We start from the raw sequence: 14,939 nt of genomic DNA on the forward strand, positions 1-14,939 counted from the left end.
AGACTAAATTATAGCATCAGAAAACCAAATTCCCTATAGATGAATCGAGAAACTCATTCACCATAGGGAATCTATGATCTTTTTAGTTTCAGGAGCTTTGCCTGAATAAATAAACACCAAGCACTATTTAACTAGTTGTTACAAAATTAGTATCAACTTGCCCTTCCTTTTTTCATCCCCTTCTCGTTTACTACCCTGTCTCTCTATAGTGGTACGTTCAAGTCCCAAGTCTCTTTGAGGTAAGCTTCTTATGTTCTGTATCCCATATCTTCCCTAGGACCTCTATCTGTTCATAAGAATCCATGGGATGGTATAGTTTCAATAGTGGATCCCTTCGACTTTCACCTAGTTTACATTTGCTTGATCAGATATTCAAGAAATTCTCCGGACACACTACTAACTAGTTATACCTGCATCATGATATTCAGCGGATTGCAGTTGAAAAGTTGGCAGCTTTGATGCTAAAGATATTCTCATGTATCTAGGAATATCCAAACTCAAGCGGTCTTTTACTTGGTACACATCCTTGTCATTCTAACTGATTTTATGGATTGTTAATAGTCTGTGTTCTAGTTCTCTGCAATGTACACCCCAACAGTCTGAATGTTAACAGTTACTCTGCAGTTCATTCAGACAAACGTTGGAAAGAATTTGGCTCTTTCTGGAAAGGAACTCTTTTCTTTTTCAATTATCAACTGGTAGATTTTGAGAGCTTGGTGTAAAGACGTTACTCTGTGATTTTGAGAGCTTGGTGTGAAGATGTTGCTCCTTTTACAACAAGTATATCGAAGTGTTCTTACTTGGGGCACACTTACAGATGGAGTAGTAGAAAACCTTCATCCCATAAACTTGTGTATGCTTTCTTGAACTCTCATTACTTCGAACAAACTTAGGATGCAATGATAGGGAACCTTGATTCATTACCATTTACCATAGTTTTTCAACAGTAGAATTTGGGTCATGCATATGGAGACCACTACTCCAGAAGTACCCTTCTTGTTAGTATTGTTGCCATGAGTGGTCTTATTTAGGGGTGTGCAAAAACCGAACCGACCGATAAATTGAACCGATAAAAGTGTTATTGATTTATTGTTATTGGGTTATTGGGTTAACGATTTTTTAATGGTTTTATAAAAAAAATTTATTGGGTTATCGATTCGGTATTGGTTTTTAATATTGGTTTATTGGGTAAACCGATAACCCATTAAGACTAGTAATTTACTACTTTTACTTGTACATAAATATTATATATAATTTCAATACCTTAGTAGTTTATATCTGTGTCCTTTAGCCTTCAATTCACACTTCACAATGACTTTGAGTTCACAATTTTACATTATAAAAACGTTAAAATCTAAAGTAAGAACCCTATTCCTCTTAATTTCTCTTTGTGTTACGCTTGTATAGTTCTTTCCATGTTTGTTATTATTGTTTCTATTTTATGACCATTTGTAAAGTTACATTATTGTATTTTCGCATCAAATTTATTAGAAAAGTCATATATTTATTTTATAAGTATTTTCTTATTGGTTAAACCGAAAATTGAACCGTTAAGGACCAAAATCAATAAACCGAAAACCGATAAAAAATATCTTATTGGTTTGATTATTGGTTTAACATATTTAAAAATCGAAAACCAATAAATCGAATCGATAATACATAAAATCGAACCGAATCGATCGATGCACACCCCTAGTCTTATTGGATTTTGCTGCTTTGTACACATGCTCGACGTTAGTATGAGAAAAGAAAAAGAAAAGAGCAGAAAGGGAAGAACCCATTCTAACTGATCCAAGGTCATATAGTCTATTAGCAGATAGAATGAAAGATGAGTAGACTTGGGCCAGGCTGAATGTATTATGAAGCTTACACTCATTCACACTGGTTCATCCCGCTATATCTTAGGCTTTTTGCTTTTTTAACGTAAAAGGTTCTTGGCCATTTGTCAAGACCTAGGAATCCGTTGGACATTTCAGCAACATGATGTTGCATTTTAGTGCTTTTACCATAAAGTTGAGCTTTTTCTAAGTGGGTTGCTTCACGCAAGACATTGCTTAGGACTAACGAGTCACGTAACATGTTACTGATAATACATAATACATCCTCTCACCTTATAAAAAAAAAAAGAAATACATAATACATGCTCTCTAGAACTTGGTCTTTCAGAATGGTGTTTATACTAAATCATACAAACATGATAAATTAAGGTGAAAATGTGTATTAACTAACTATGGTTTAACGATAGCAGTATATGTGAATGTTTGTGTCATGTATTTATTGATTTAATATAAATACGAGCGTGTACAAAAGTTCTTATCTATTGCATTCTCAACCAATTCAAGAAAAGGTGAATCTTGATACTTCATGTAATATTCAGAAGTGGGCTGGAATAGGAATACTGATGGCCCAATTATTAAAAGAATACTAATGGCCCAATTAAATTATTCAACAAGAAATTTCATAGGGGGTCCTTCTTAAGGGATGTTACAGTATTTAACTTTTGGCCACGTTAAAGAAAGCTTAACAAAGTCATTGGGTGCACTCTTCCTTCCTCCTCCATCGTCATATGTACGATAGAAAATTAAAGACTCATTACTTATTTATCGTTGATTTGGTTGAAGAAACTTGAAAAATATGCCATTATTCGTGTTTTTTAGCTTGTTCCAATTTATATGATATAGTTTAATTGGAAATAAAATTTAAGAAATATGAGAAAACTTTGTAAAATTTCAAAACCACCCTTAAAAGCAGTACACTTTTATGGACGTTTTACCGAATAAGTGGGACTCAACGTGGTATAATATTGATAGTGTCAGTGGTACTCAACATGAGTATAATATTAATAGTGTTATTGGATATTTATTAAATAAGAAAATTCATCATTCTTTTTGAGACTGATTAAAAAAAAAACGTGTCATATAAATTGAGACATGGAGTAGTCAAGAACTCTATGAGGAGGAAGTGAATCCAAAGATATCAGTTGAAGAAGAGAAAATGAACACATAAAGAGTAGATCGAGGTAACAACTATGTGTTAATGTTCATGTAAGTCTTCAATACTGAAAATTAAAAAAGACCGAGTAGATCAGTGTACAAAGCATTCCGCGTTCATAGAAAGTTCAAAAGAAGGATTGTACTCCAAGCTGGAGTGTGATGTGGATAACTTATAATCCCAATTATGCGAGAACTAGCTAGTGAGCAGTGTTTTCACGGATCGAACTTGCGACTATTTTATCATTATTCTAAGGCTCCTGTTCAAAAAAATTGACATTAAAGAGAGTAAATATATTTAGCTAAAGTAGTTTAAATAGTTCAAGATCTCTCATAATATTTCCTACCACATGAAGAAATTAAAGCATTGAAGCACCAAATCCTCTTTGAATCTATGGATAGTGATATTTCGACAGCTTTATTTAATATTTAACGACTTAGTTATTTATTTTAAATATAAAAATAAAAAATTATTAGCTTTAAAAATTTTCAATGAATTTATTTGATGAAATCTTAAATAAGATGACCTGGCCAGAAAAAGAATCAGTTTGAAATAATTAATATTTGTCATGTATCTCAGGTAATATGTAATTAATGTTCTCGTCTCACTTAATTAAATAGTTGTATAGTTTTTGTTATAATTATAACTAAACACATGATTATATAAGTTACATATTAAAAGGATAGGCAAGTGTACTAATTTCCGTTTTGTGTGAGGTCCAGGAAACTAGGAGTTGAATTATATCGGATCTTACCTTGTCTTTTTATATAAAAAAAATTGTTTTCACGATTTGAACTCATGATCTCTCAATCAATCAGGCAATGATAACTTTTAACTAAACATTGCATATATATCTCCTTCATAATATTATATGATATGATCAAATAAAAAAAAGGAAACACCTAAATTGATAAAGGGAAAAAAAACTTGCCCTAGATTAAGTGACGTAGCTAGAGTACAATCTATATGTTCACGAAGATCAACAACTTTTACCTATACCTTATATATAATACAAAAACAAAAATTGTTAAATATCTATAAAGATTTGATTATAATGAACTAATTTATTATATATTAATTCGAGATCGTTATTAATTTAAGATAAGTATTAAACGTACATAGCTAGCTAGTTATTATAAATTGAAGTCTATGAGAATCGTAGAAAGAGGACCGCTATACCCTAGCAAAGTCATATATATATATATATATATATATAAAGCTACTTATAATAAAACTTAAAATTTATAAAATTTATATAATCCATACTATTTAATTTTTTATAGTACAAAGAAATAATCTTCAAGATGTATATATGTTGATCTTTTTTAAAAAAATCTAAATAACTTATAACCAAAAATAACTTACGACTTATAATTCATTCGAACTTAATAATTTAGTTAGAAAGCTTTATAACAAGTATTAAGAAAATTCAACAAATATATAAATATAATGAATTTCAAACTTAGTAAATTAAATCAGTTATGATAAGATTTCAGACTCAAATTATAAAATTTAAATTTTGAATCCGCGCATCAACTTTAAACAACCCCTAATAACAGAACTAGTCAAGAATGTCAAGTTAATTATAATCAAAATTATAAATTATTATATCGACTTTGGTTAAATAATTAGCTTCTTTTTTTTTTTCTCTCTCTCTCTTTATATTAATATTAATTTTCCATCTCATCAATTAACTGGATTGTAGTTGTTAACCATTTAAGGGTAATTAATAATTATGCACCCTCTAGTTGTTAAAAATACTGTTCTAAACATTTATAGGACCACTTGTTGAATGATATCCACAAATTGCCAACAGAAATAAAGAACCAATATTAAATATAACAATTAAATGATCAACTTTGATTAGTTTAAACCAAATCTAAAAAAATATTCAAATTGATCCTTTTCATCACAAAGTTGTGTAATTTATATATAGTTTAATCCCTACAAAAGAGTGATTTTTCCACATTGAGTTGAATGCAATCTACTTTTAAATAAGTACTCCCCTTTACTTAGTTTTCGTTTTTATATGAATTAACTATTTGATTAAGATCTCATAAAATTCATCTTTTTATGTATTATTGTCGTAAAGTTTCGTGCAGAAGGCTAATCTTATTATTGAAAATATCAAATAGACACTACTAAAAAATTACTATTTTCCCATTGAATTTTTCATTGATAAATATTCAGTGATTAATTTTATAGATATTTTAATTAAATCAGTGTGAAAAGAAAAAAACATAGTAATTGTTTCATATAAAAAAAAATTAGAAAGCTTCCCACTATTTAAGGGTGAATTTGTTTTTTCATGCATTTTTTGAATTGATTCGATGGAAAATAGTACAAACTTTTCACTGATTCACGCAGAACCTTTGCTTCTAATAATAAGATTACTTAAACAAATTTCCCACTCATTTGAATCCGCTAGATCAAATGAGTTATAATTTTCAAGCTCGAACCTATAAAATTTAAAATTTTGAAATTTTACGACGCGTATAATTATATTGACTCTTCCTCTAAAATTACATTGGCCCCTACTGAAAAAAATTCTTTTGATGACCGGACGTATGTGCGGAGTAGTTTTTATGGATATGTCGTAATGGACTAATGGTACTAGACAACAACAAAAAAAAGTCTTATTAGGTTGTACAAAAAAATAAATGGAATTAAAAAAATTCTTAATATATGTCAAAAATAAAAGTATTTATCCTACAAAATTATCCTATAATATTTTTGAGTAGGTGAACAAAATATATTTCTTTGGTACGTTAACACTGTTATTTTTTTTGAGGTAAAAGGGTTAAATTTGTTTCTCTATACATTTACATTATAGGAAAAAATACTTAAATATATAACTTATTTTATCATATTTTCTAAAATTTTCTATCATTTAAATTTTTTATAAAAATTCATATTTTCCTCAGTTACTCTCCTATTTTAGGATACATCACTCTTACGTGATGTTCGGAACATGGTATAGGACAGGTGTGCCTTGTATCAACAAAGATAATGTATCGACACAAGTGTGTCTTGTATCAACAAAGGTAATGTATCGGGACACAATATATCATGACGTTTAGTGATGTATCCGAAATTCTTAAATTTTAAGGGATTTTTATAATGTAAATATGAGTAGGGATATGATGTAAATAACTCTTTAACACTATGAAATTTGTATAATTTTTACATTATTATATACTATGCTAAATTGATTTTTTTTAGTCTTTCGACCTATTTCTTTATTAGTTCATTAAGAAAAAAGGACACATTTCTATAGCTATAAACTATCTATTTTAATGTGAAAACTTTTATAGCCAATAATGCATCACAAGGGTCAAAATATACTTAAATTATTTTATTTTATTGAGTTTCCTATATGAACGGTTGAAAATGTGAGTTTTCTATTTGAACTATCATCCAATGATTAGTGAAACATACTTAGACATTGACTAGACCAGATGTTTCCAAGGGTGTTTGTCCATGAAATCTTCGTCCACCTAGCATATATAACAACTCTATTTGTTGACACATTAATTTTTAAAACATATTTTTAATTGATTTCTTTAAAATCCTAACTTTTCCCTTTCAAGTTGGAGATATCGATTCCATGAAGACGAGACCATGGCTTAGAAAGTGGAGAAGAAGATGGTGGCATGCCACAGTTGGAATAATTTAGTTTATACGGTAATAGTTTTAGCCTTTAACCTTAGCTTAACCAAATATTAATTTACTCAAATTTGTCATAGAATTATTTTCCACACAGAGTGCCATGTGACATAATTTTTTAAACAAAAGAGAGAGTACACACATCATAAAAATTAGTTGACGTTTGTTTCGCGATCTATTGAGTGATAGTTCAAGTAGGAAACTAACGCTCTCAATAGTTCATAGATGAAACTCATAAAAAATAGGGATAATTTAGATGTGTTTTTGATCCTTAACTCTTATTTAAATTTTTATATCAAATCAAAGTATGTCACATAAATTATAACAGATTAAGTAGAATTTCTAGCTAATTCATTTTTGTAAAAAATAAATGGTTACATGTGTATAGTTATATTATATGATAGTGTATTATGTTTTACATAGTTAACTTATAACAAACTCATTGAATAGACCACTTCCTTCATTGGTCCCATCATGCCCAATTCAAACCCCAATATATAAACAACATTCTTCAACTCCTCCTTTAGCATTTTCTTCTTTATTCTTCCAAATACCTCTCACTTCCTAGTGAAAAAAAAATATCCATGGAGAAGATGGAAAGAGAAGCTCTTGATTTCATGAATGTAGAGTCCTTCTCTCAACTTCCTATTACCCGACCCGTTAACGAAAAGCCTATTAGGCTTTTCGGTAAAGAATTTGGTGGTGGTGGTGGTGATAGTACTAATCTAACCACCACGGCCACCAACATGTCTGAATCTATCGACAATAATCCTTTTCATGATGAACCTGAAACAAATACGGTGAATCTTGCAAATTGTGCTGTTAAAGAAATTCATATTGACAAGAATGTTGAAATCATGAGGAAATATGAATGTCACTATTGTTTTAGGAGCTTTCCAACTTCACAAGCTTTAGGAGGCCATCAAAATGCACACAAGAAAGAAAGACTAAATGCCAAACGACCTCATCTCCAATCTTCAATAGTGCATGGTAAATATTTTATATATATAGTGTACATGTGTTTTTGGTATGACGAAAAATATTTTTCAAATAACAAGTCATTTTCTAGCTAGGAAATATAAAAAATATACTCCTTGAAGAATGTTTTCCCCTAAATAGTTGGACAAAATTAATTTTTCCAAGCATGTGATAATAGTTTCATATATTATTGTTTACTTTAAATATAATGTTTGTTTTGATTGACAGATCAACCGAGCATTTACGGGATAACGAACCGTCATCGCCTTGGTGAAGCAACTGCATCTACAAGATTAACTCATCATCATTCAACATGGACAAATATTAACAATAATACTCCTAGGTTTAATGGAAATGGCCATAATGTTAATATTATTAATCCTATAAATGGAAATCCATTGACATTTTGGCAGATTCCTCCAACAGTTTATCACAATAATTCTTCTTCTTCTGATAATAGTAATAATTTAGTTTTTTCAAATGATGATTTGATTAGGACTCCTCCAATGGTTAATGTTAGCACTAATTGTGAGAGCAATTTTGTCTATAAACCAAAGGGAGAAGTTCAAGATCATGTGAGTTTAGATTTGCACTTGTAATTACTTAAGGATCATAGTTAATGTAATCTAATTACTATAATATTTAATTTCTATAAAGAATTTGTGCTTAATTTGAAGAATGTTTGGATTTAATTATCATTATATTATGGTACACATAATTGTGTTGCGTTGTTGAATTTCACTTGGTGTAATTTTTAAATTATTAGTGTAATTTGAATTGCTGTAGCAGATTGTATGTCTTATTTTTATTACTAATTTCACTTTAATTAGATATGAAATTATCTTTTAGATGATTTAACAGCATAAAATTTTCTTTGAACCTCTGAATGAAAATTCGAAATCCATCACTAATTCAATGGTTAACATGATTGTGTGTGCATTGATGCTTTAATTTTGTACCTTTTATCTTTTCAGAGAAAGTCCCTACATTATTACAAATAGAGATACAATAAAAAGAGAGAGACCCTACATTAAAATTATGAAGTTATATCATGGCAAAACTAACTACTCCTAGTAATAAATTCTTTTTTTTTAGCCGGTGTCTGGAGTCCACATTGGAGCTCCGACTAAATTTGGATTGCGTTCTGCAGGGCCCATTCGAGGATGACACTCCTAACAGAATTTTCTCCATATCCAAGGCTCGAACCCGAGACTTCCCACCCGTGCACCACAACCCATGTTGGTCACTTTGTACTTTCATCACATTATAATTATAGTGTATCTTATGGACCTATGGTTATTCCTTGCTACTAAAAAGGACAAGACATGCTATATTTTTTAGACAGGGTATTGTGCTCATTACGAATAATTCAACTTAACATGACTCCAAATAGAAAGGTTTGAATGTCGAAATTAGTAAAAGACCATTAAGTAGTTGAGTGTTATCGCACTTTATGTGAGTCGCATGGTCTCTTATTTGGCAAGATGTATATGGTATATATGATGCTTCATTTACTTTATATTGATATTTGTTGTCATATTTCGTTGATATTTTGCTTTGATGACTTTTCTTTTAAGCTAATAGTTTAGTATAAATATTTCTTTTACCTCATAAAGGCAATGATAATGTCTAAATACATTTTATCCTCTGTCCTGGCCTCATTTATGGAATTACACTGTCATATAAAGTGGTACTTCCCATGATCAAATTTTTTCTTAATTAACTTTTTTTAAGAGGCATTAAAAAGAAAAAACACGATAGATAATTTGATACAGATACAATAAATGAGACAAATTTCTATTTTGATAGGGTCTTATATTTTGTTTCTCTCTGACAATGATCTTAAAAACTACTTCTGTATTTGTCAGTGAAAATGGAGCCCTAGTTAGGTATATTTTTGACCATCTGATTTAAGGTATGAAAAAGGAAACGATGAAATTAAACATTTTCTTTAAAGTGATATTTAATTTAGTTGAGGATATAATATATGCTCTGACATAAAGTAAATACATATGGTACAAACACAAGATATAATGACAATTCATTTTAGTTACCATCTCTACTGCCTTTTGGATAAATGCCTGAACTGACTCATCAGGTTATAATTTTGTACCCCCACCTCCTTAAATGTCATAATTTTTCTACAAAATACTTTTAGACCAATGTCTCTTTATTATATACATGAAAAGTAAAAGTATGATGGGAGATTTTCATTATTTTTTTTTTGTCACAATTTATGTGACACTGTTCGATTAAATACAAAATTTAAAAACCAACCAAAATTATGATATATAAGGAAGTGGTGGTAAAGAAATTATTTTCTAAACTCAGTGGAGATAAAAAGTACTAAGTAAGTCTTCCGAGCCAAAATGACCACTTTTTTCTCTAAAACACATGAATGACCTATCAATTTTTTTTTAAAAATCAAATGGGACAAATCGCTCCATCAGGAGCAAGATGCTTGAGCATAAATTAACCCCTTTAACTCCGTCAAAAAAAAATTCTTAAGAAAATTGTTGCCTGGGCAACAATTTCTTAAAAAAATCATTTAAATCGCTACCCCCAGACTTCCCATATAATTTTTTTTAATGCCCCAACAGCGTTTTTTAATTAAAAAAAGGAAATCGCTGTTCCAGCAACAATTTTTTAAAAATAAATAAATTGAGAAATCGCTGCATTAATTAATCATTTTTATAAAAAAAATTATATGGGAAATTGCTGCTGGGGTAGCGATTTCAGTTTTAATTTTTTTTTAGAAGAAATCGTTGCTAGGGTAGCGATTTTTTAAAGATTTTTTTCTTTTTGATGGAGTTAATGGGGTTAGTTTACGCGCAAGGTTCTCTCAGGAGCGATTTGTCCCTTTTGGTTTTTAAAAAAATAATTGATAAGCCGTTTATGCATTTTGAAGGAAAAAAGTGTCCCTTTTGGCTTCGGACTCTGATTCTTCCCATTTGTCCTAACTTTGGAGCACAGAGGTACCTGTTACTTATTGTTGGTAGGAGGTGGCATGTATCATATAGAATTAGTCGAGATGCACAAAAAGGGACTCAAACACCACGATAATTAAAAAAAATAAAAAATTGAAAATTATATTATGAAGAGTTCATCCAAAAGCATTTACCCTGAAGGCAGAAGAGATGGGTGGCTAAATGAATTGTCATTATATTTTGTATTTGTACAAGTATTTATTTTATGGCAGAGCATATATTATATCCTCAACCAAAATATCACTCTCAAGAAAATATTTAACTCATCCTTGCTGTTTCCTTTTTCATACCTCAAATTAAACAGAGGGTCCATATTCCATTTAAACAAATATGGAAACACCAATTTTTAAGATTATTATTGTTAGATAGAAACAAAATTTAAGACCCTCCCATTCTGTCAAAAATAGAGATCTTTCCCTAAACTTTCTGCATTTTTTTACAGCCATCCTCTATATTAACATTCACTAAAACATTCATGTTCTTTAAAATCGTATTTCACTATAGCAATCAAAAAAAATCGAAACAACGATGTTATAGAAGAGTTTGATTGTAAGTTGGAACAAGTTTAGGGGTACTCATGTTTTCTTTTTATCATCAACATAGATGTGATAGTTGTTCTTAATAGGAGTGTCATCTAATTTCATCACTTGACACAATACTATTTCATACTATGTGCAATTAGAATCGAAAAATCAAACCAAATCGACTAAAAATCACAAATACATTTAGTCTGGTCTGGTTCGAACCAACCAAACCAACTTAACATTGAATCTATTATATGTTTACAAATATGAGTTCACATCTACTATTTGTTAATTTTCATGGATTTTTACACATAAATTTATGCTCAGTATCGATTATCAAAAGTACTGAATTCAGATCAATCCGAAAACGATACTCTACCTCTAGCTCTGCTCCCAACTTATCTAAAAGGTACACAAGTGAATGTAGAAGAATAGTGGGACATAATAAATAAGCAACAAGAGGAAACATGAATTGCATGTACAAAAGATGATAAACACTTGAAAAATGAGAGTTCACTACTAGAACTACAAAACAAAACTATGTAGAGAACAAAGTGGAATTTTAGGAAGCTTCAAAGAGTGTCCCATGCTAAAGTTTTACAGTGTCAGTGCAATTTAATGTCAATTGGCTTTTTCAATTCGTATAATTTTGCCATATATAGTTATGTACCATTGTTATTATCTGAACTTCCATCCATCTTTCTGTTAGCTCATAACAAAATGTCAAATTAATCTTAAGGTTGACACAGCTAACTTGATTGAGGAAAAGGAAACCCTGGTGACAAAGCACTTTTGCCCTCGTAAGCGAAGACAGAGGAACCACAACTAGAAGTCTCGAGTTCGAGCCTTAGAAATAAAGTTGTCTCTGTAAGAAGTGTTTTACACCCCCACCCCCACAAAGTGGGATTTCTTAGTCAAAGCGAATACAAGAACCATTCAAAAACCATATTGTTTATTTTACATATATTTAGTGTAATCTCATAAGACAACGTGTTGTCTGAAGAGAATATTATGTATGTAGACAAAGACCTTTTGTGGGGTAGAGAGACTATTTCTGATTAAATACAGTACTCCACAGATAATTTTCAGCTTTGAGCTTTACACATAAGTTAAAGACTGTATATTTATGTTTCATTTATTAAATGCATAATGGTATACCTATGGGCTGTATAGGCTTTTATATGACATTAAATTTCATTTCCTAACCATCTTTTCCAGGGCTCCCCCTATATATATCTGACCTTATATGACAGATAATATTGTTGAGTGGCCATAAGTTTTGATTACTCCTGCTTCATTAAAGAATGACTTGTCGATATTCTTTGAACTATTGTTAGAATATCCAATGTGATCTCAGCTAACATCATTAAGACAAGAAAATTCAAAACTTAAGCCTCAAATAGATTTATAGGCGGATTCATAATTTAAAGTTTATGAATTCCTACCGAGATTTCAAGTTAATAATACATTAATAACTGAGTTCATGGTCAAATATATGTCTCCGTCGATGTGTCTGCTTAAGCGTGTTTTCAAAAAAAAATCTAAGAAATTATTCTTTTGTTCTAATTTCATTTAATTAGTGTATAATTTTTTCGAAATTATGGAATCCGTTTTAGCTATGACTTTTAGTTTTAAATTCAAGACTTCACGCTGAAGTAGACACATGTTTCGATTATTATTTTTTTAAATTACTTCTTTTGTTCTACTTAAATTTAATTAGTGTATATTTTTTTAGAAATTATGGAATCTGTTTTAGCTATGACTTTTAGTTTTAAATTCATATTCTTTAGGTATTGCTTTATTATTTTGAATGCCGGTAATATTTGTTTATATCTTGTAACTACTTTGAGTAAAAAATCAACAATCGATGACGAAAAATACTTTAATTATGGACCTCTTCACAATAAATTTGCGCAAACAAAAAGTAATTAGCAATTTAAATGTCTAAAATCATATTAAAATTTAATCAACTTTCTAAATTTTACCTATATCATCATATAAATTAAAATTAAAAATAAAAAATACTAAAATATTGGGTCCGTGCTGGCACGGGCACCCGTGTCTAGTGTTATTATAGATGAGCATATGGACAAAAGCTATTGGATTCACGTGAACCCACTACATCCTTCCCTAAACACGCTTTATAGGAATCACAACATTCTGGGGGAGGGGCCTTTCTCACCAAAATCTAGATCATTTAATTGCCTTTACTCAATAAGTTCAAATGAACCCAAATATAGATGTGAAAGACCACCAAAGTTTCAACAAATATTAACTTCCAAAACTCATAGTTTCAAGGGTACAATGAGTTCAGTGCTAAGAACCTTAAAGATTGAGCTCGTCAAACTTAAAAGGAAAAAGTTGTAGCCCCCTGTGTCGCCCGTCATGACAAAATGGCACGTAAGAAGCAGAAGCCCCTGCCACATAAAGCCGGAGAACTACAAGTTTTATGAGTTCACATGTACTATTTGTTAATTTTCGTGGATTTTATACATAATATTTATGCTCTGTATCGGAAGTACTTAGTTCTAATGAACCTGATACAGTACTTTACATCCACCTCTACTCTCAACTATCTAAAAGGTCCACAAGTGAATGCAGAAAAATGGTGGGACATTACAAAATAGAAACAAGAGGAAACATGAAATGCAAGTACTAAAGATGATAAAGACTTAAACAGAGAGAGTGCATTATTAGGACCACAAAACAAAACTATGTAAAGAAAATCAGTGAAATTTCATAGAGCTTCAAGAGTGTCCTGTGCTAAAGTATCAGTGGAGTTAAATGTCCATATATATTTTTTCACTTTTTACAATATATCCATATATAGTTGTGTACCATTGTTATTTCTTAGTTCTTATAATAATAATAATAGCAATAGTGTTTTGTTGCATGACCAAGTAATACATTATGGATAACTCAAATTTATCTTTGTATCGATCTTTGTCCAATATGCTCATTACAAAATCTCAGACCACTGAAAGTGAAGACTTAGGAACTTTAACTAAAAGTCCCAAGTTCGAGCCTTGGGAATGAAATCGCCGCAGGTGGAGAACGCTTTACCTCCCATACTCTGGCATGAATCCGGATTAGTCAAGCCCAAAAGCAATACTGGCCATCGGGTGGAAAAAGAAAAAGCCCGAAGAACTGTCAGGTCGTCGAGTCCAAACCTAAAGAGGAAGTGGGTGCCCCCTAAGTTGATCATCCTACCAGCTGATGGACTATGAGGCAGGGAAGGCTGAACGAGAACCAGTTGAAACATCCGAACATCTTAAATGATCCCTTCATAGTCCATTCATTAAGGTTGGAAATGGCGATAATCATGTTGGTTTTACTTTCTCTTTTTTAAGACTTTTTTTTGGGTGTAATCAATTTCATGTTAAGAACTGTCCAGTCCATGCACAGATAATTTTCAGGTTAAGCTTTGCACATAACTTAAAGATTATAAATGAATTCTTTATATGTATGCATAATATGTATACCTACTACTTTTTGTGCCTCTGCCACATGATTAAGTAATTTGTTTTCAGTGCATGATCTACAGGCTGTATAGCTTTTATATGATATTAAATTACATTTTCTAACCATAATTTTCAGGGCGGCCCACCCCTACAGAATGTTTTCAATATTCATTAAACGATTGTCAGAATATCCAATGTGTAATCTCAGCTAACATCTTGAAGAGAAGAACTCAAGCCTTCAGTCTTAAAACATATTCAATTGTAGATCCATGTGAAGTTGATGAATTCCTACTGTGATTTCAAGTGAATAATACAATAATAACTGAGTTCAC

General features: G+C 30.6%; 1 protein-coding gene across 1 annotated transcript; it reads left to right on the top strand.

Moving 5' to 3' along the window:
• The first annotated feature begins 7,241 nt into the window (after nt 1-7,241).
• Nucleotides 7,242-11,975, top strand: LOC102592529 (zinc finger protein 8-like). The gene is made up of 3 exons (XM_006362212.1): nt 7,242-7,647; nt 7,864-8,060; nt 11,886-11,975. The coding sequence occupies exons 1-3, from the start codon at nt 7,242-7,244 to the stop codon at nt 11,973-11,975; spliced, it is 693 nt and encodes a 230-aa protein (XP_006362274.1).
• The last annotated feature ends 2,964 nt before the right edge of the window (nt 11,976-14,939 follow it).

The sequence above is a fragment of the Solanum tuberosum genome, unplaced genomic scaffold, assembly GCF_000226075.1.
Source record: "Solanum tuberosum cultivar DM 1-3 516 R44 unplaced genomic scaffold, SolTub_3.0 scf00379, whole genome shotgun sequence".
NCBI lineage: Eukaryota > Viridiplantae > Streptophyta > Magnoliopsida > Solanales > Solanaceae > Solanum > Solanum tuberosum.